Consider the following 21,819-nt stretch of genomic DNA (forward strand, 5'->3'; position numbering starts at 1 on the left):
ACTGCTGGTCCATTTATGTTTATGAAAATTATTATATTTGAATTTATTTTTACGGTCTTATTTCACACTTTATTTGTCCTGTTATTTGGGGGCAGATTACTTTTTTCCTCCTTTCTTAAATTCGATTTTATTTTATTATTTATTTATTTATTTTTTGGCTGCATTGGGTCTTCGTTGCTGCACGTGGGCTTTCTCTAGTTGTGGCAAGCGGGGGCTACTCTTTGTTGTGGTGCGCGGGCTTCTCATTGCGGTGGCTTCTCTTGCTGAGGAGCGTGGGCTCTAGGCATGTGGGCTTCAGTAGTTGTGGCACGCAGGCTCAGTAGTTGCGGCTCGCGGGCTCTAGAGCGCAGGCTTAGTAGTTGTGGCGCATGGGCTTAGTTGCTCCGTGGCATGTGGGATCTTCCCAGACCAGGGCTCGAACCCATGTCCCCTGCACTGGCAGGTGGATTCTTAAATACTGCGTCACCAGGGAAGCCCTTAACTTCTTTTGGGTTGATCTTTTTTTATTTCTTTTTCTCTCCTCAACTAGATTGGAATTCATTCACTTGGCTTCCGTAGTGGCTGCCCTGGATATTTTAACACACAGAATTCATTTATCAAAATCTAAATTAATTGATATTTTTACTCTCCTCCAAACAATTCAGTGCTCTTAGAACACTGTGCGTCTGTTTAGTTCCATCCCAGGTATGGGCTGACCTCTCCCTCTCCCCCTGCAGCTCCTGCTTCCTCAGGGTGGGAGGGCTGGGTTTCCTAGTGGCCCTCATTTACCTGATGCCTTCGGGGCCTCAGCCTTGGGGGTGTCTCCGAGAGGGTCCACACCTGGGCACATCCAAGGCTTTCTGTTCGCTCGCCTGCCTCTTCTAAACAGTACAAATGCTCAAGATCAGCCAGGCCCTCAGATGCAGACAGCAGAGGGGTGCCTTGATTTCCCCTGTTGCCGGTTTTACTTAGCTTTTGCCCTCTGAGGTTCCGAACTTTCTTCCTATCTCATCAATGGGTTAAAATTTTTTTTCAGTAGTTTAAAACTGTCATAATAGTGTGTTTGTTCTCTCTTAAGAGGGTTGGTCAAAGCTGTCTGTTTCATTATTGTGACAGAAATGGCAGTGTTCTCTGAAGTCTTTACTCCCAGTAGGTCCTGGGGCAAGCCTCCTGTGTGTGTGTTGGTGGGGGGCGTGTCCCCTGCACGACGGGTCCCAGCTCTCCCAGCGGCCTGGCAGGCTTGGCCCTGCCAGGAAGGCACCGTCTCTTCTGCTACTGGAACTTGGCAGAAAGGAGTCTCTGACAGTCTGAGTTGATGAAACGTTCCTCATGTTTATCAGTGGTTTTCTGGAACCTTCAGCGAGGAACTGGATGGGACATCCCCCTCCGCCCCCCCAGGAAGGCGAAGCCCCCTCAGACGCTGTCTGACAGCAGGGCTTGCCCCAGGCCTTCTGCACAGGGCCCTGTGGGACCCGTGGGGTCTGTTACTGTGACTGCCGGCACCACCTGCAGGTGTGCAGGGGCCCAGATCCGTGTTTCCTGATGGTTTTCCGGCAGATAGAGAAAAGGTTTCCACTTTGTTTTCCTTTCCTCTGTGTCTGGTTAATATTTTGTCCCACACTTTGGGTGAGTCCTGACAAAGCCTGTGGTCACCCAGTGCCTCCACCCCCCGGGCCTGAGAGCTATGAGAATGACTGGGAACCACGCATCACCCTCCCCCCTGCTCCGCTCCCTCCTCCTTGCTTGCTGGGTCGTGGGAGGGAGGTGTTGCTGTTGCTTCTGTGGTGGAAACCGCATTTTACTCCTGTTTCTGAGACGTGACCTTGCCGACCTTGGGACTCCTTGTCGGTCAGCATCTCTGGGTTTCACCGTTGACCCCGTGGACGCAGCCCCCTCCTCCGCTGCTGCCTGAGAAGGGCTCCACCTCCTGGCTGGGCCACCTCTTTGCTGGGCTGTGTTCAGCTGCATGGTCTGTCTGCTGGTGGGAATTGGCCAGCTTTGCATTCCAGAAATATCTGCTGGCCTTTCAGCCTTGGGGGCGGGGAGGTCCTCAGGGAGGCAGTCGGCTTATGGGAGCGACTCAGGCCATGGCAGGCAGGACCGGAAGGTCGGAAGGTCGTGCAGGTTGGCTGGCCCCTACCACCTTGCGTGGAGGTGGGGAGGACAGCAGGCCGGGGTGGGCAGGGCAGGGCTGGGCGGCCTCCTAGAGTCGGCTCCTGTCGGTCTGGACACACCAGTGGGTGGAGGGTGCCGTTCAGTGTCCCAGTGCCCAGCCCTGCCCGCCAAGGTTACCGCCAGTGGCTGTGGGCTGCAGGGGTCTTGGGATGTCCTGCCCTTGCCGTGGCCCCTTCCCTGCCCTTGCCGTCTCAGCGCCCCGGGGGAGTGGGGTGCAGCACGGAGGCGGGCGTCCTGGGCCCCATCAGGCCTCAGGCTGTCGCTCCGGCGGGCGGTGGGCGCCGTGCTCACACGTGTTCACACGCTCACGAGGCGCGCACCCCACTCCACGCAGGCGGCACTGGGCAGAGCGTCCCCCTCGGCCCCCGGCCTGCAGGTTGCAGCTTCCTGGGGCTCGTGCTCCAAGCAGACCCCATCAGGAGCCGGCACAGAGCGTTTCTGTTCCAGAACTCGCGTAGGAAGTTGGAATCAAGAACCTTCTCGCCCACGTGTGACCGGAGCGTTCCTGCAGTGGGGGCGGGGAGGAGCGAGCAGCGGTCCGGTCCAGCTGCCCCTACGCAGCTCCGGCCTCAGCACCGGCCGGGGTCTGTGACAAGGACAAGCCGACCTGCCTGTGCAGGGGGGGAAGGGCGCCGAGCGACCACGTGGTGAGGTCGGTGGGCGGTGCGGCTACTGAGAGCTCGGCAGCACCCGGCAAAGGGCAGCCATCGTCACAGCCCAGTGAACTGTTGGTGAGTTTTTAGGTGTCTTTACTTCCCCTTGCGCCAGGTGCTCTTCAGGAGGCGGGGCTGCGGAGCCCAGGTGCCGGGTCCAGGGGCTCCTCGTCCTCTTGAGCTAGGGCAGCCGGGCCCCGGGGCGGAGCCGGCCCCCGGCTCACCGACGGGGGCGCCAGGGGGCGCGGGGCCCCGGGGGCCTTTGAGGGGCCTTGGTGGGGAGGGTGTCCCTCCTGCGGTGACTTTAAAGGGAGCAGACCTCCTTCAGGTGAGGGGTGTGCATGGAGCATTTTGGGGAGCCGGCCAGGACAGGGTGAGGGCGGCCCAGATCCGTGAGTGGGGAAGGCCCGAAGCGCGACACTGCGCGGAAGAACAGCACAGGGAAACGCCAGGCGGCCGCGTCTCCACACGCAGAGCCACGGGAAGTCTGACCACCTGCCCCGGCGCCACCTTCGCCCGCCGGGCGGGTGAGAAGCGCCCTAGGAAACCCCCGAGTCCTGGGCAGACGGCCTGTTGCCGCTCTTCTCTGTGCTTTCAGCCGTCCCACAGCGTTCTCATCAGGAGTTTCCTTTTCCTCAGGGACCCTCTGTCTTCTCCTGGGCGGGGTGGGGTGGGCGGGGCTGCGCGCGGTGCCACGTGGCCCCTGGAGTGAGTGTGAGAAGCGTCCGCGCTTCCGCCGACTTTCCTTTGAAGGAGGCAGGCCTGTCACTGCAGCAAGTGGTGCTGCGTCACGGGGCAGAGGTCTGGCTGCTGGGGTGTGAATGAGCAGAAGGCACAAGGAGGTTGGAGTAATAAGGAAACATCCTTTGCCTCGAAGCGCCGCTGCTCCTCCTTCGTGGAGGCCCCGTCTCTGTCCTGCACCCCCGCCCCCTCGCCAAAGCCCCCGCATCATCTTTTGGGGCCGAGGCGGCTGGGGGCTCAGCCTGGAGGGGTCGGGAGTGGCTGCCCCGTGGGCGCTGGAGGTGACAGGAGGGCTGGCGTTGGCGTCGTGCAGAGCGACAGGCCTGTCGCGCCGTCCTCCTCTGGGCGCCAGGGCGCTGTGCGCCTGGAAGGTTTGGGGAACCCGAACAGTTCGCTGGTGTTGGGCTGTTCCTGTCACAGGCCAGCTTGTGTCCCCGACCTTGGCTCGTGAACGTGTGATAGAGATTTTGTTCTCTCTAAATGGTCCTGCAGGGGCTCCGGTGCGGTTTTGTTGGTGAGGAAAGCCCAAGAAGGTGAGGGCTTGGGGACGCACACCGCGGGTGAGCAGAGGGGTCTGTGTGTCCTGATTGCCTGTCATGCGACCCCGAGGCCGGACAGAAGCCACGTGCTGTCCCCAGAGTGGCAGCTTTCCGAGAGCTTGCAGGGCAGCTCCAGCCTCCGAGATTCACTTTACGTTGCGTCCAGTTGACTCCAAACAGCAGTGTCCTTTCTGTGTGGGGTGCGGTCTGACGTCCTTTTCCAGAAAGGTCTGAAAAGCTGGTTCTGACCTACGGGTTGATTCCATGAGTTGCTGACGGATTGGGCCACGATTTTCAGCGTAACAGCGTGGCCCGTGCATTTGGGGGGTGGTGGAGGTCAGTGAGAACAGCTGCAGCGGGAGGTGTGGAGGCGGAAATGCCAGCCCGGCCTGTTGGCTGAGCGGGGAGAGCGGGGCCTTGTGCTGCCAGCCCACACGAAACTGAGATGGGCTCATTGTTCAGAACTTGGAAAACGTATTAAAAACAGCCTGGAGAATGGAACATAGGCCTTCTGGAAATGATGGCTGAGTAGAGGCTTGTTTGTTCTTCTTTCCTCCCTGAAACTCACTGAAATGGACAAAAAGAATGAAAAATAGGGAACAGGATTTCCTCTACAGTGAATCTAAGGAATAGCCACAGCCAGAGGAGGGTGTCGGCCAGACAGGGAAGAGGAGCGAAAGCCAGAGCCTTGAGCGGGGCTGAGTTTTCGCCCAACAAAGAGGATTCTGGGGGCACCGTTGGCGACATTTACTTGGCAGAATGGGGTCTGTGGTTTGGGTGGGCCTTGGGGTAAACTGGATGTGGGTGGGCGTCCGGTGAGAGAGGAGCCGAAGGAGGAGGGCCCAGGTGCTCCAGCTGCATTTTCTACAAGATCCAGACTCTTAAGCGGTGAGATGGGGAAGAAGAGAGGGGAAACGGCACTCCCTGTGGACATGCCGGCCTCTGGCAGTGCCTTGGGCCGTGTCCCCCGTACTGTGGGGGCTAAGAGGCCTCCCAGTGAGTACCCTGGCAGGCAGGCAGACAGTCACCCGAAGGAGCTTTTGCAGGAGGGCCTTCGGATGCCCATGGAGCCGCCTTCCCACCTGCCCCTGCACAGCACCAGTCAAGGCTGAGGTCCCAGTGCTCACTCAGAAGCCAGGAGACTCTTGCTAGAGCCAGAGGGAAGAAACTTCTGGCCGTGTTTGGGGGTGTCGCTGTATGGCTCTTGAGAGAGCCAGCCTGAGCAGAGAGTATAGGGGAGAGCGGCCCAGGGCTTCCTAGAAACCGGACAACCCTACTGGGCACGGGTGCCAGCTGCTCTGTCTTAAGTTTGAGTTGGGTTTCCGTCACTTGCAACCAAAAAATGTCCTAAGACCAGAAACTCATTTCCAGAGCAGAACCTGTAAGGAAACTTGGCAGTCGAGCATTCTGGAGCCACACAGCTGGTGGGAGCTCCCCGGCTCAGTCCTGTCCCTGCCCTCATTTATAGACGACCAGTGATGAGGAGCCAGCGTGGGACCCTCATGTAGACACTGGAAGGAGGAGAAGGCAGCCCCGTGGGCAGGAGCGGAGCTCAGCTATGCACAGGAGGAGGAGGCTCCGGGGGACAGGACGCGGGGAGAGGGCGCTGGCAGAGCTGAGAAAGGAGCTGGGGGGCAAGGGCTGTGAGAGACGTGAGAGCCCCATGAGTAACGGCAGACAGCGGGGAGAGCAAGTCCCCAGGACAGCTGCTTGCAGAGAACATGCCGTGCGGCACAGAGAGGAGCAGACGGAAGACAGTTGGACGATGGTCAGGGGCTGCGAGGCACCGGGCAGCGGGGCGTCCAGGGGGTGCACGAGACCCCCTGGGGTGGAGGGGCTGGCTTTGCGCCTTGAGAGTCATGTTTGGGAAGAATTGGGCAGCACGGCCCAGGACCTGGTGCCCAAACGGAACCCTCTGTAAAGCGTGGACCGCCGCCCTCTGCTCAGGTTGGGGGGGTGGGATGTGCACAGGCGGGTGAGGGGGGCCCTCCAGGAGCTCCCTGGGCCGGGCCGGGCTGGGGCACCCGCGGGAGGAGGGTCCGTAAGTGCCGAGCGTCTGCATAGATTGGTGTTTCCAGGGGATATTTGTCTCTTCTCCCCATTTTACTTCCTTATTTGGTCATTTATTTATATCAGTATGGACTTAGGGATATCCTTTTATACTTTATAAAAGTTATAAAGTATAATAGGATGACTTTTTTTTCCCTCAAAATGTTCCAGCTTTGGTCATTGGGAGCTCTTTTATTTAGCACCATTGTCCCTTTGGCAGACCCCTTCATCGTGGGGTTTTGTTTTTGTCTTGTCTTCCTTACTTTCTGACTCTACGAGATCCTCCAGGATCATCTTTTTATTTATTTATTTAATTTATTTATTTTTGGCTGCATTGGGTCTTCGTTGCTGTGCGCGGGCTTTCTCTAGTTGCGGCAAGCGGGGACTACACTTCGTTGCTGTGCGCGGACTTCTCATTGCGGTGGCTTCTCTTGTTGCGGAGCACGGGCTCTAGGTGCGTGGGCTTCAGTAGTTGTGGCTTGCAGGCTCCAGAGCTCAGGCTCAGTAGTTGTGGCGCACAGGCTTAGTTGCTCTGCGGCTTGTGGCATCTTCCTGGACCAGGGCTCGAACCTGTGTTCCCTTGCATTGGCAGGCAGATTCTTATCTACTGCGCCACCAGGGAAGCCCCATCCTGAGAACGTCTGACTTCCTGAATTATTTTCTTTTAAGTTTGTGTACATTGAGGTTCACTCTTTTTGCTGTAAAGTTCTTTGGGTTTGAGAAATGCATATTGTCAGGTATCCACAATGGCAGTATTACACAGAACTGTTTTGCCACCGTAGAAAATCCCCTGTGTTCCCCCATTCAACCATCCTCCCTCCTGAACCACTGGCATCCATGATCTTTTTACCAGCAATATAGTTTTGCCTTGTCCAAACTGTCTTAATACTTGGAGTCATACAGTATGTAACAGAACAAACATTTGAGGTCCTTAACTGTACAGTGTGCCAAAATAAATTCCAGGTGATTACGGAGTGTGTTTATTCAGTAAATGTTTGATTGGTTACTGTGTATCAAGGATATAACAAAACAAACATCAAGGAGCTTACCCTCACCCTCTAGTGGGGAGCTCCCTCAAGGAGCTTACCCTCACCCTCTAGTGGGGAGACAGATGGCATATCACAGTTATAATGACTTATGTGTGTGACTATACTACAATCCACCTACACACAAGATGGAGTAACAGGGATCAGATTAGCCCTCCCACTCAAAACTAATAAAAAGCTGGGCGGCTTCCCTGGTGGCGCAGTGGTTGAGAGTCCACCTGCCGATGCAGGGGACACGGGTTCGTGCCCCTGTCCGGGAAGATCCCACATGCCGCGGAGCGGCTGGGCCCGTGAGCCATGGCCACTGAGCCTGCGCGTCTGGAGCCTGTGCTCTGCAACGGGAGAGGCCGCAACAGTGAGAGGCCCATGTACTGCAAAAAAAACTGGGCAATAGTTGTGAAACCTTGGTTTTCTAAACTTTGGGTATGAGGCAACAAAGTACAGTGATGCTTACGGGATGAGAATCAAACAAGATGAGCCTGATGGTTTCTGCAGCTCTTACGGCATTCAGGGAGGTGTAAGGATGCAGAGCCTGGCAGATTCCCTCCATAAAGGAGCTGGAGCTTAGAGTCCAGGGCAACTAAGGGGACTAGAGTTTGCAGGCAAGAGCACCAGAGAGCAGAGAGCCGCAAACAGAGAGAACTTGGAGATGTGCAGAGGTCTCTCTTAGTTTCCAGCAGAGTGTTGATCAGTGTGTGGGTGTGGGGAAACCACCAGAGGCCAGGGAAAGAGTCACTCAGAAGGATTAAGGGGAACAGTACCCAGAGCTGTCACAACACTGTGAAGAGTGCCTTGTCATCAGGCAGACTGAAAACCTTCATAATTCACAGGGCACTGGGCAGGCTACTCAGTGGAGAACAGCTAGCCCTGGAATAAATGCTGCTATGTGCCCCTGAACAATCTTAGAAACAAGAACCAAAAGTTTCACACTGTTTCCAAGTAACTGTATCCCCAAACAAAGCTCAAAAATATTTATAGGAATACAAAAATATACAGCTTACAAAAGGGTAAAATTCACAGTGTCTGGCATCCAATCAAAATTACCCGGCATAGAAAGAAACAGGAAAATACAACTCATTAGGCAGTGAAAATTCAGTTGAAACGGATGCAAAACTGACTCAGATGTTAGATTTAGCAGACGAGGTCATTACAGCAGTTATTATAGCTACATTCCATATGTTCAGAAAGCTCAAGGAAATATTCGAGACTTTAAGTAGAGACCTGGTGAAGTAAAGACACTGAACTAAAGATCCAAACTAAACTTCTAGGTTTGACACTAAACTGTCTGAGTGCAAAACACACTGGATGGGATTAACAGCAGCTTAGATGTGGCAGAAGAAAAGATTAGTGAACGTGAAGACAAAGCAGTAAGAAGTATCCGAACTAAAACAAGGAGAGGAAAAGTACTAAGTAAACAATGTAAAAAACGAGCCTGACTGAGCTGAGGGGCAGTGGGCAGAGGCTGCGATTTGTGTAATTGGAGTTCCCAAAGAGGGAGGGAGGGACAGAAAAACTACTTGAAGAAATGATAGCCAAAAAGCCTCCAAGTTTTATGAAAACTATAAACCTAGATCAAACAATCTTAAACTCTGAGCACAAGGAACATGCACAGACACATCATAATCAAATTGCTCCAAGTCAGTGATGGAGAGAAAGGTCTTAAAAGCAGCCAGAAAGGGCTTCCCTGGTGGCGCAGTGGTTGAGAGTCCGCCTGCCGATGCAGGGGACACGGGTTCGTGCCCCGGTCCGGGAAGATGCCACGTGCCGCGGAGCGGCTGGGCCCGTGAGCCATGGCCGCTGAGCCTGCGCGTCTGTAGCCTGTGCTCCGCAAAGGGAGAGGCCACAACAGTGAGAGGCCCACGTACCACAAAAAAAAAAAAAAAGCAGCCAGGAAAAAAGACATAATTACACACAGAGGAGCAAAGATACAGACGATGGCAGATTTCTCTTTGGAAACAATGCAAATGAGGAGACAGTGGAGCACCGTGTGCAAGTGCCGAATGAAAACTGTCAGCCTAGGAGCCGACACCAGGGCAAACATCTCTAAAATGAAGGTGAAATAAAGATACTTCAAACATACAAAAGCTGAAAGACCTTCACAGCAAGAAATGTTATAGGAAATTCTTCAGGCTGCAGGAAAATGAAACCAGATGGAAATCTGGATCTATGTGAAAGAATGGAGAGTCCTGGAAACGTACCTACATGACTAAATATATGACACTTTCTTATTATTTAATTCTCTTTAAACGGCTTCTCTTTAAAACGCAATTATTTAACTAAAAATAATAATTTAGCAGAGTTGGGGGATTGTAACATAAATAGAATAAAATGTATGACAAAAATGGCACAAAGTCCAGGAGAAATGGCAAACTCATATGCTTGAAGAAATGTAATTTCACTTGAAGGCAGACTATGATCAATTAAATATGGATGCTGCAAACCCAGAAGCAGCTGCTAAAATAGCAAAACAATGAATTACATACAGCTGATAAGTCAACAGTGGAGATAAAATGGAATCACATAAAATAATTCAAAAGAAGGCAGAAAAAGAGGAAAAGGGGGAACAAAGAACAGATGGGAGAAATCAAAAACAGGAAACGAGGGTAGATTTCAACATAACCTTGTCAACAATCACAAATATAGATGGTTTAAACACCCCAATTAAACAACAGAAATTGTCAGATTGCATAAAAAAGCATGACCCAATTATATGCTGGCTTACCCAATAAACCCACTTTAAATATCAAGAGACAAATAGGTTAGTAAAAGAAAGGCAAAAGAGATACAATTCTAATGCTAATGGAAAGAAAGCTGGACCTGCTGTAATAATATCAAATGTACTCATTCCAGAGCAAAGAAAACTACCAGGTAAAGATATTTCATAATGACAAAGAGGTTAATTCCTCAAGAAGATACTATAAATTTTATGTACTTAATAACAGAGCTATGAAACATGTGAAGCAAAAACTTAGAGAACTGCAAAAAGAAATAAGCAAAGCCACAATTGTAGTTGGAGCTCTCAGTACCCTTTCCTCAGTAACTGATGAACAGGTAGACAGGAAATTAGTGTTGGCACAATCAACCAAGTTGATGTGATTGACATATATAGAGCATTCCACCCAACAGCATGTTTTTTCCAGTGCATATGGAATATTTACCAAGATAGACCATTTTTCTGCACCATAACTTTTTTGACAAAAACGGTACTAAATTAGAAACTATAAAAATATCTGGGACTTCCCTGGTGGCACAGTGGATAAGACTCCGTGCTCCCAATGTAGGGGGCCTTGGTTCGATCCCTGGTCAGGGAACTAGATCCCACATGCATGCCGCAACTAAGAGTTCGTGTGCCACAACTAAGGAGCCCGCCTGCTGCAACTAAGACCCAGCGCAACGAAATAAATAAATTTTTTTTAAAAAATCTGGAAAATCACCAGCTATTGGGAAAGTAAATAACATACTTCTGTATAATCCACGAGTCAAAGGAGAAATCAAAAGGGAAATGAGACAGCTTTTGAACTGGGTGAAAATGAAAATATAGCATATCAAAATTTGTGGGATATCATGATAGCTGTCCTCTAAAGGAAATTTTATAACACTAGATGCCTAAATTGGATTAAAATTTTAAAAGGTCGCAAATCACTGAACTCAACTTCTACCTTAAATTAGAAAAAGAGCAAATTAAATCCAAAAGAATGCAAAGAAAGGCAGTAACAGATCGAAGCGGAAATTAATCAAACAAAGCAGAAAAATAATAGAGAAAACTGATAAAGTGAAAAACTGTCTTTTTTTAAACAAGGTCAATAAAATTGACAAGCTTTTGACCAAACTGATTAGGTAAAAGAGTGAAAAGACATAAATTACCTATATCAGGAACAAAAGAGATGGCATCACTACAGATTCTATTGATCTTAAAAAGATAATATAGGAATACTATAACAACTTTATGCCGATAAATTCAACAGCTTGTATGAAGGGGACAAATTCGTTGAAAGAGAAAACCCACTAAAGCTCACTCAAAAAAATGCATGCCCAGATGGTTTCACTGGTGTATTCTACCAAACATTTGAGGAAGAAATAAGAGCAGTTCTGCACAGGCTCTCCCAGAAAATTGAGAGGAGGGAATATTTCTCAAATCATTTTACTTTGCCAGTATTATCTTGATACCAAAACCAGACAGACATCACAAGAAGAATAAAGTACATATGAACATAGACGCAGAAATTCTTAACAAAATTTTATTTTGTTAACAATATATGATATCTACAGTATATATACGTGATACAACAATATATAAAAGTGATAATATATCCTGACCAACTGGGATTTGTCCAAGGAATACAGGGTTGGTTTAACATTAGAAAGTTAATCAATGGAATTCAACTATTCTGAAACCAAAAAAGAAAAATCATGTGATCATTTCAATACACATGGTAAAAACGATTTACAAAATCCAACATCCATTTCTGATTTTTAAAAAACCCCGCAAAGTAGGAATTCAAGGAAATTTCTTCAACCCAACACAGGACATTTATGAAACATCTGCAGTTAACATCATACTTTTTTTAAAATAAAATTAATTAATTTTTATTTTTAGCTGCGTTGGGTCGTCATTGCTGCGCATGGGCTTTTCTCTAGTTGCAGCGAGTGGGGGCTACTCTTCGTTGCTGTGTGCGGGCTTCTCATTGCGGTGGCTTCTCTTGTTGCGGAGCACGGGCTCTAGGCATGCGGGCTTCAGTAGTTGGGGCACACGGGCTCTAGAGCACAGGCTCAGTAGTTGTGGCTCATGGGCTTAGCTGCTCCGCGGCATGTGGGATCTTTCTGGACCAGGGCTAGAACCCGTGTCCTCTGCATTGGCAGGCAGATTCTTAATCACTGCGCCACCAGGGAAGTCCAACATCATACTTAATAATGATACACTGGCTGCTTCCCCTGAGGTCAGGAATGAGGCAACTGTGTCTGCTCTTACCCATCCTAGTCAGCATCTTGGCGGAGGTTCTAGCCAGGGCAGGGAAGGAAGAAAAAGAAAACGATCCATATTGGAAAGGAAGAAGTAAGATTGTCTGTGTTCACCATGGACATGATCATCTATGTAGAAATTCTAATGAAATTTTTGAAAGGGAGGGCACAATTAGAGCTAATGAGTGAGTTTAGCAAGGTTACCAATATGCAAAACCAAATGATATACTTCTGTACTAGTAACGAACAATTGGAAATTGTTTTATATTTTGTCAGTGTCCAAAATATGAAATACAGGTAAATTTGACTAAATATGTACAAGATCTCTGCACTAAAAAAAAAAAACTACAAAACATTGCTGAGAGAAACTAGTAACTAATGGAGAGATATGCCCTGTTCACAGATTTGAAGACTCAGAATTGTTACGATGTTAGTTTTCTTCATGTTGGTGTGTAGATTCAATGCAACTGCAAGCAAAATCATAGCAGCGTATTCTGGAGAAACTGAGAAGCTGATTCTGAAATTCATGGAAATGCAGAGGACCTAGAATAATTAAAACAACTTCAAAAATGAAGAGCAAAGTTGGAGGGCCAACACTACCTGATTTCAGACCCAGGGCATTTGGGTCACCAAGATGAGGTGTCTGTCCCAGATTGGAGAAGGCTTTCTGGAGGAGGTGATGCCTTAGCTGGCACTGAAACGAGGAGGGCAGCCAGATGCACTGGAGGTGGTAGCCTTGCTACTCTGGACCAGCCGGGAAGGATGGCAGATGAGTGAAAGGAGGTGCACAGGTTGAAGACATTGATTTGAGTTGTTCTCAGGTTATGGTAGGTACCTTTTACTTTTTCCAAAATTTCACTAACAGTGCTGTTTTAATTTTTTTTTTTTAATGTTGAAGCCATACAAGAAGGTCACCTATTTTCTCTTAGACAATTAGAAAGACTTGTTTCATTTTTTTAAAAATGGCATTCCTGGCAGTCTTAAGCATTCCTAGTAGTTGTGTGGACATTCCAGTGGTAGGAAGGAGGCGGCTGGGAGCCTGTTCTCCAGCCCAGGAACTGAGTGGAGTCGGGTGGGACACGGGACGTCACAGTCCTTCTGGGCCTTAGAGAAAGTGTCTGATTGGCCAGCAGCGTCCCTTGCCCCTGGGCCCCTGGCTGGCTGTGTTCCTGTGCCCTGAACCTGCTTTCTCCCCGCCTTGATTAGCACAGATAGGATCTGTGGACCGGCCTCTTCCAGAGAGGGCCTCGTCCTGAGAGCAGCTGGGGTGAGGACGGAGCAAGGGGCAGGTGTCCCCTGCTGCGCTGCCGCTGCTCCACAGTTCTTCAGACGTTTTACTGAAGTGAGGCTTGTGTACAAGAAGGTGTGAAAGCGATGGCATGGAACTCCAAGAGCTTTTTTTTTTTTTTAATTAATTAATTTATCGGGTCTTAGTTGCGGCATGCAGGATCTTTCATTGCGGCGCACAGGCTTCTCTCTTCTCTAGTCGTGGCGTGCAGGTTTTTCCCTTCTCTAGTTGTGGCACACGGGCTCCAGAGCATGTGGGCTGTGTAGTTGTGGCGCGTGGGTTCCAGAGTGCGTGGGCTCTGTAGTTTGCAGCATGCAGGCTCTCTAGTTGAGGCGTGCGAGCTTAGTTGCCCCATGGCGTGTGGGATCTTAGTTCTCTAACCAGGAATCGAACTTATATCACCTGCATTGGAAGGCGGATTCTTTACCACTGGACCACCAGGGAAGTCCCTCTGAGAGCTTTTATAAACCAACACATGCTCAATGGTGGCCCTGCCCCTTGGGCCCACCTGTCACTACCCGGCATAGAGGCGGCTGCTTCTGATGCGCCCGCAGAGGCTCGTGTGCCTGATGTTGAACGTATGTAAGCGGGTCGTGCTGGTGACTCCAGTGTGTCAGGCTCCTGTCTCTCACCCCCCGGAGCCACACCCAGGTTGTTGGGGGCAACTCCCGTGTGCCGTTTCTGCTGTGATGGACATGTGGCAGTTTCCCGTTGCGGCTGCTGGGAATGCCATGTGCAGGCCTTGGTGAGCGGCCATGTGGCCTCTGCTGGCCCCTGTTGCTGGAAGTGGCAGCCCTGGATGACCGGGCCTCGGGGTACGTGCAGCCTAGGAAGTGCTGCCAACCCGGTTGGAGGGTGTTAACCTGCGCCCTGCAGCCGGTGAGCCTCCACACTCTGGCCAGCGTGGGGTAGGTTTACTTTTCCATGCTAGCCATTCTGGTGGGTATGCTAGTGTCCCATTATGCTTTTAATTAGCATTTCCCGATGACTAATGAGGTGGAGCACACTTCTGTGTGTTTATTAGTCATTTAGATTTTTGTTGTTGTTAAGTGTGCTTTCAAGTCTTTTGTCCTTTTTTCTGTTGATTGTGGTTTTTTCTTATTTATTTCTAGGAATCTTTTATATGTTCTGGAAATAGTCCTTTGTCAGATCAGATCATGTACACACATTTATGTAATGTATTATACATATTCTATGCATCAAATATCTCCTACCCTGGATTTGTCTTTTTTCTTGTAATGGAAAAAATGTATTTTTAAAAATTTTATTCATCTTCCCTGGTGGCGCAGTGGTTGAGAGTCCGCCTGCTGATGCAGAGGACACGGGTTCGTGCCCCGCCGGGAGGATCCCACATGCCACGGAGCGGCTGGGCCCGTGAGCCATGGCCGCTGAGCCTGTGCGTCCGGAGCCTGTGCTCCGCAACGGGAGAGGCCACAGCAGTGAGAGGCCCGCGTACCACAAAAAAAAAAAAAAAGAAAAAAAATTATCGAAGTCTAGTTGATTTACAATGTTGTGTTAATTTCTGCTGTACAGCAAAGTGATTCAGTTATACATACATATACATTCTTTTTCATATTCTTTTCCATTACGGTTTATCACAGGATATTGAATATAGTTCCCTGTGCTCTACAGTAGGACCTTGTTGTTTGTCCGTTCATTATATACTAGTTTGCATCTGCTCATCCCAAACTCCCAGTCCTTCCCTCCCCCACCCCACTCCCTTTGCCAACACAAGTCTGTTCTCTATGTCTGTGAGTCTGTTTCTGTTTCGTAAATAAGTTCATTTGTGTCGTATTTTAGATTCCACATACAAGTAATATCATATAGTATTCGTCTTTCTCTTTCTGACTTACTTCGCTTAGTATGAAAACCTCTAGGTCCATCCATGTTGCTGCAAATGGTATTATTTCATTCTTTTTTATGGCTGAGTAATATTCATAATGGTAAAAATTTATAAGCAGAGGTTCTTAATATTATAGTCCAATTTGTTAATGTTTCTTTTGTGGTTAGTGACTTTTTGTGTCTGATTATGTGCACCTACTCTAAAACCACAAAGATTTTCTTCTACATTTTTTCTAAAAGTCTTACTGTCTTACTTTTAATGTTCAGAGCATCGGTTTACCTAGAATTGAGTTTAATGTATTGGATGAGGTAGGGGTCAAGGTTCATTGTTTCCCATGTGTAAATCGTGTCAATGCAGCACCGTTTTTGAACAGCCCCCTCTGTCCTAAATCTGGGGGCCTTGCGTGAGCATAGGTCACCCTTGAGTGTTGCCCAGTCCAGGGCGTGCCATGTGCCTCTCGCTTGTGGACACGGTAGCGCCAGATGGGTAGTGCTGTCCCAGTTTACCAGGCAAGAACACTGCGCTCAGAGGGGGCAGGCAGCTTGCCTAGGGCCAGCTGGCGAGGGGGTCTGGATGCCTTCCGCGGGAGCTGGGCAGGGGCCGGATCCCGGCTGGGGTTCAGGGTCGGGCGCGGGAAGCTCAGAAACCAGCTCAGGCAGGAGTGTGCCTCATCCTCGCCGGCAACCTGGGCCATGAGGGGCCAGGCTGGGAGTTACTGTTTCCCCAAAAACCCAAAGGCGTAATAATGTGGCTTCTGCTCTCAGGGCAGTGCCTTCCCAACTGATGCTGAGGGCATCCCACTGACCTGCTGACATCCGTCCACCTGGGTCCTCAGGAAAAGGCTGCCATGTCCCAGACACAGGACTACGAATGCGAGAGCCATCATGCTGGCCTGCAGGAGTCTCGGATTTCAGGATCTAGCACGAGGTAAGGAGGCTGACTTACCGGGGGCCAGCGAAGCAGGAGGCTTTTCCTCGGCTTGTCAGTGCTGTCCTGCCTGCTTACGCGGCCTGGCCCCACTCTCCTCCACGAGGAGCTGTGTGCTGCCTTCTGAATCTGGCTTCCCCGGGGAGCCCCACCTCCTGTCGCCAACGGGCTGCAGAGCAGGGAGGGCTTCTCCTCAGGCAGTGGACACCCTGCCAGCCCTCAGCTGGCCCCAGCCCCTTAGGCGCCCTCTGGGCATCCACGCCGAGGCAGGCGGCCACAGATGATCCCTTGCGTTTTTCTAATTTATGGCTTTATTTGGGAATAATTCCACAAGTTGCACGAACAGGAAGAGTGCTCTGAGCATCAGGTCCCCTTACCCAGATTCATGCTCTGTGCCGCCGTGCGGCCGCTGCTCCTTCCACAAACAGCACTGTTCTAAGTCATCTGGGGGGACACGCACATCCAGCCCCGTGTTTGCTCACATTTCCCGGGACAGGAGGTGCCATGCGTAAATCTGTGCGATGGGAAGCACCCGCCTCCTGTACCGCCTGGTCCGGCTTTGGCCGCTGGCTCCTTGCCGTCCTTCATGGCATTTCCGGCCCCTCCAGCGCCGCTTACCCTGAGTCTGCTGCACGTCTCCCATGTGTTTTGTAACCTGGAAGATTTCCACTTCCTTCCTCTGCCTTTTGCGACATAGACACTTTTTCAGGGAAGCCACCCTTGTTAAGATAGAGCACTCGGGTTGGTTTTTCCGATGATTTCTGAGCAGAGTGTGTCCTTCTGCAGGTTCACGGCCACCTGCCGCCCACCTGCTCTCGGGACAGTGGCTGTTTGCCTCGCTGCCGTGCTCCTCGCTAGTTTCGGGGCTTCCATCGTTTCTTCCTTGACCTGGGCCTTCCTGGGATGGGTGCAGAGCTGGATGCCTTCCCAGCCACGGCACCCGGTCCACACCGGCCGGCCAGTGCCCCCCGTCCCTCGGGAGCAAGAGCCCCTCCTCCCCATTGCTGTGTTCACTTGTGGATCCCTCTCAGTGTGGAATCACAAATTCCGTTCTGTTTTCCGTGGTTTGTCGTTCATCCCGCACTTAATGACTTGGTGCTCTGCTGCACCAGATGGGCCGGTGAGACTCCTCCAGGCTGGCCCCGGTGATTCCTGGTGGCTTCCCCGGGCTCCAGGTGCATCCTGGGCTGCCTCCCCCCACCCCCCGTCAGCTGTTTCTCTGAGGGGCCCCGTTCCCCAAGGGAAGACTAGGGTCTAAGGACCAGCGCGTGTGCTCGTGGCTTCTGCGACATGTGTGTTTCTTGACCCTTTAAGCAGAAGGGCTAGAAGCGCTGAGTTTGCGTGGACATCTCCGGTCGCGGCCAGCCCTTTTCTGAGGCGTTTTCTTGCCGCCTCCTGTACCACCGTCCGGCGCCTCCCCCAGGAGAGCCCTGTTTCCAAGAGCCGCAGTGCAGTGACTTGTTTGTTCAACTGACAGTGTGTCCAAGATGGTTTCAAAGTCGCTTGCCCATTCTGCTACAGAGTTGTGTGTGTGTGTGTGTGTATACATACACATACTAGAAGAATGTCCAGGACTTACTTGCACGCCCACACGCACCCTCCACCCAGCAGCAGGATTGGAGTCTGGTCCTGTGCTCACGCTGGGTTAGCTTTCTTCTCCCTCTTGTGGTTATGATGTCCATCTAAATACAGTTGCGTCCATTTGTTTCAGTTTGAGGTTTTTTCCTCTCCCTTTCCATTCTTATTGATTTAATTTTGTTTTGGTTTGTTTTGGTTTGGTGTTTTTGGCCGTGCCCACTCGGCTTATGGGATCTTAGTTCCCCAACCAGGGATTGAACCTCGGCCCCCGGCAGTGCAAGCGCCGAGTCTTAACCCCTGGACTGCCAGGGAAGTCCCTAATTTTGTTTTTTAAACATGTAGACCCTTAACATGCTTTCAAAAGACAAAACTATTCAAAAGGTATTTATATTCAGAGAAGGGCCCCCCCAGACCTTCTCCGTGCCCCCACCTACCTCTTGCAGGAGGTTTTCTGGTTTATCTCCTGTCTGTTTGGAAGGGTGCCCTGGACCTCGGGCCCCAGAGGTGGCCCCCTTTGCAGCCTCCTGGGTGTGGGGCCACCAGCCCCGTGTTCAGTGTAGGTGTTTCCAGTTAGCGTGCGCTTAGGAGTGATGCTGCGGTGAGCGCCTGGTGCTGGTGTCATTTTGTTTTCTTGGCGGTGTGTCTTCAGGGAGATTGGGGTAGGGGTTGCTGGGCTGGAGATGTCGTGCCCTCACGTGCCCTCCGTGGGGCCCTGCACGCTGCCCCTGTCTGCCCACAGCCTCCCCCAGGACAAGGCTCGGGCCTGGATGTGGTGCCCGGGGGCTGGGGGCCTCAGTGTGGCGTGGGTTTTATGTCTGATGCCAGGTGAAGTGGGACATTTCACATATGTTATTTACTTTAAGAATTGTCTGTTCTTATCTTTTGCCCATTTTCCTATAGTATATTTGTTTTCTTCTTGTTCAAATTTGTGTATTAAGTATATGAACCTTTTATCTGTAATTTATATTGCAAATATTTAATATTCTCACCAAATGTGTCCAGAGAAACCAAATCTTTTTTACTTTACAGTTTACTGATCTTTTTTTAGTGCCTCTGGGTTCTTAGTCACTGCTAGGCGTGAGCTTCCTGTGTGTGGCGTGAGCTAGGGGCCCTCCTGCCCAGAGACCTCAGCTTCCAGCACCGTTTGCTGGAGAGGCTGCCCCTTCCCTGGTGAACGGTCCTGCCTCTCCTGTTGCAGGATCCCCACTGCAGGGGCTGTGCTTGGTCACACTCGCCTCCCTTTCACCTGGCAGATTGCCTGGGACATACTTGGCACTCGTGAGGCTCTCCCCAGAAGTAAGTATTTGAACAGGTCATTGTCTGCGAGCAAACATCTCCAGGACTTGGAGGAAAGAGGCAGGTCGTCCACGCAGCCTGCCCGGCACACGGGGAGAGGCCGCGGCCGGCGTCACACCCAGGAAACCACTGTCATCTTGAATCTTCCGGCTCTTTCCCCAAATGGCTCATCCTTTCCTACCCAATTCATGTTAGACATCGTCGCCATATAAATCTCCCTCGAACTCCATTCCGATGGTGTGGGTGGGTCACTGGGATCAGTCTGTCACCCACAGGTCCCGACCCTTCCTACTGGCAGGGAGGCCCCAGAGTGGTTTCAGCACCATTCCTCCGTCACGCGCCCGGGACCAAGCATCCTTAGGCTCTGCAGCCCGCACTGACCGGGCGCATGTGGACGGCACTGCCCTTGGGGACGAGGTCTGCCGTCCCCTCCCTGCCATGGGGTCTGCTCGGGCCCCGCTCACTCCCGGCCCTCCCCAGGCTCCAGGTTCCAGCACATTCTCTGCCCCCTGGGTCACCGGGGGACTTGGTTCAGTGCCGTAGGGAGCGCCCAGAACGTTCTTCTGAAAAGGCGGGGTCCTGTCCACGTGCACACAGGGATGCGCTGAAAAGGGAACAGATGCTTTTCTTTATTCAGAGAGAATTATCGCCATTAAATTCATTTGAAAACGTATTTAGAGCAAAAATAAGAATTGTTATCGCTTCCCTGGGGCTCAGAGTGTTCAGTCCAGTGCTTTCTGAGCATCTCTGCTGGGTCAGCCCTTCCTTGGGTAGCGTCTGCCTTTTGTCCCAGCCAATCCCATGCCGCGGCCCAAGGGGAGAGCAGGTGGTCAGCTGAGGGCAATCTCGGAACCTCAGGGCTTCCTTCCTCACGGGGGGCAAGACCCCCAGCTCCTGGCCTGGTCTCCAGGCGCCTTCGTCCCTGGGTGGGGGGCGCCCTTGGGCAGTGCCCGCCAGCTTCCAGGCCTGGTGGCACCCGTATCCTCTGGCTGAATGCGGGGTGCCCGCTGAGCTGCGCTGGTGGTGCCTTCCATCCTAGGGCAGTGCAGGCGGCCGCAGCTTCCTGGTTAAAAGTACCCAGTTCCCAAAGTTAGAAGTTTGCTCCGTCTTCTGTGTGGACAATGGCCAGCTGGCAGCCGTGGGGATCCAGGCAGGAGGGGGCGAGAGGGCCACACACTCCCACCAGGCAGAGAAGCAGGGCAGGGGCTGGTCCACTCAGTGCCGCGAGGTCTGCCTCCTGTCCTCTACGTCTAGGACACCGCCTCACGGCCTCTGTCCCTCGAGCCGTCTGACCCCAGGATGCCCACCCAGCCCTGCTCCTCCCGCTACAGGATGGCAGGTTAGGCAGCGGTCCCACATGGGCAAGCACGGAGCCCCAGTGCCCTCCCCCACTGAGAGCTGCCCAGTGTGACCGCAGGTAGAGGGAGACGGGAGGGCTGCAGCTCGGAGAGAGAGGGGGCTCGCTGGCTGGATGACCGGGGCGGGGGGAGGCCGCTCAGACGTGGCCAAGCCCCACAGGCCGGGCCCACTTCGCACTTCCTCCTCCAGCCCTGAGGATCCTCAGGGCTCACCCTCTTTCCTGCTCCCTCCTCATCTCCTGCCCTCTCTGTGGCTCCACACCATTCAGCTGCTGTGCCCTGCCCACTATGCTAGCCTGCCTTGGCTCAGCTGGCTTCCAGAAATGACTGTGGACCCAGAAAGAGGCCCTAGAGCCTGCAGGGCTGCTGCGGGGCAGGTGTGTGTGTGTGTGTGTGTGTGTGTGTGTGTGCGCGCACGCGCGCATCCTAAGCGATCGGGGCTCATCGCCCGCAGGACTGTGCCTTCTCTCCTCCCCACCCCGAGCACTTCTGGCCTCAAAGAGTAGGGATGAGGTCCCCAGAGAAGGATGAGGTCCTCAGAGAAGGGCTGCCCCCTCAGCCCTCTGCCAAAGCCCACCCGGGCTCCCAAGTGAAACACTGGGCCTTCAGCAGAGGGCAAGGAGCAGGGTGCCTCCCCTTCTCTCCGAAGCCCTGGAAGCTCCTGACCATCCCAGTGGTGGTGAGGACCAGGCCCATCACAGAGTCCAGGAACAGTGGACACGGTGTATCCACACTGCAGAGCAGTGCATGGCATTTAAGATTGTTGTTTGTTGAAACTTGGAAGCAGAATAAAAAATGCTCCTTGTCAGCTGGAGCACACCCTGATATCAAACACATCGGCATCATAATTGCCTTGTTCTGAATAGCTTTAATTTACACTCTTAAAAAAAAAAAAAAGGCCTTACGTGGATGGAAGCCCTCTCCTTGGGGTGGGGGGTGCTCGGGGGGCCTCTGGGGGGAACCATCTCCGCTTTTGACTGGGACATCACAGTAATGGTGGAGTCCGCTTCTGCTACAAGTGGTGGTGGCCTGCAGTGGCTGCTGCTAAGAGCAGCCAGGGCATCCTGTAGGGACCTGGCGCCTGGCTGGGAGGAGTGTGGGCAGTGCACGTGGTCCAGGCCCTCTGAGGACAGGGGGCCAGAACCCAGGGCATCCCTAATGTGGGGCAGCAGAGAGGGGCCAGTTGGAAGACCCCCAGCACTCCCAGGGCTGGGCTCTAATGAGCGTGTAGAAAATCAGAAGTGGGTGGAATTTAGGTATGCGTCAGTTTTATAAGTGACAAGATTTCTTGCTTTTGAGGCAGGCAGATACGAGGACGGGTCTGGTGCTGGATGAGCCATTCTGCAGACACGGGACGCAGGGCGGGTGGCCCGATGGGCAGGATATTC

At 52.0% G+C, this 21,819-nt stretch overlaps 1 protein-coding gene and 1 long non-coding RNA gene across 19 annotated transcripts in view; one reads left to right on the forward strand and one right to left on the reverse strand.

The window, feature by feature from the left end:
• Nucleotides 1–21,819, forward strand: part of ARHGAP39 (Rho GTPase activating protein 39) — a 72,092-nt gene that overhangs the window by 17,499 nt on the left and 32,774 nt on the right. For 13 of the 18 annotated variants that reach the window (XR_002642236.3, XM_030764190.2, XM_022555291.3 and 10 more), the window contains exons 2-3: nucleotides 12,545–12,968; nucleotides 16,037–16,199. Coding sequence is in view for 16 of the 18 variants with exons in the window: in XM_030764190.2 (XP_030620050.1) it covers nucleotides 16,120–16,199 (80 nt within the window). In the remaining 2 variants the exon portion in view is untranslated. Of the gene's footprint in view, nucleotides 1–2,773; nucleotides 2,886–12,544; nucleotides 12,969–16,036; nucleotides 16,200–18,975; nucleotides 19,074–21,819 lie in introns of those variants that run through there. The other 5 variants (XM_022555290.3, XM_030764195.2, XM_030764194.2 and 2 more) reach the window with 3 other exon arrangements.
• LOC111165149 (uncharacterized) lies at nucleotides 11,405–16,998 on the reverse strand. The gene is made up of 3 exons (XR_002642241.3): nucleotides 16,577–16,998; nucleotides 16,078–16,189; nucleotides 11,405–13,831 (listed from the first exon to the last, which is right to left on the reverse strand). It is a non-coding gene; the product is annotated as an uncharacterized LOC111165149 (long non-coding RNA).

This window comes from Delphinapterus leucas, chromosome 17 (genome assembly GCF_059928025.1).
Source record: "Delphinapterus leucas isolate spDelLeu-1000000601 "Yukka" chromosome 17, BTC_Dleu_Yukka2, whole genome shotgun sequence".
Classification (NCBI taxonomy): Eukaryota; Metazoa; Chordata; class Mammalia; order Artiodactyla; family Monodontidae; genus Delphinapterus; species Delphinapterus leucas.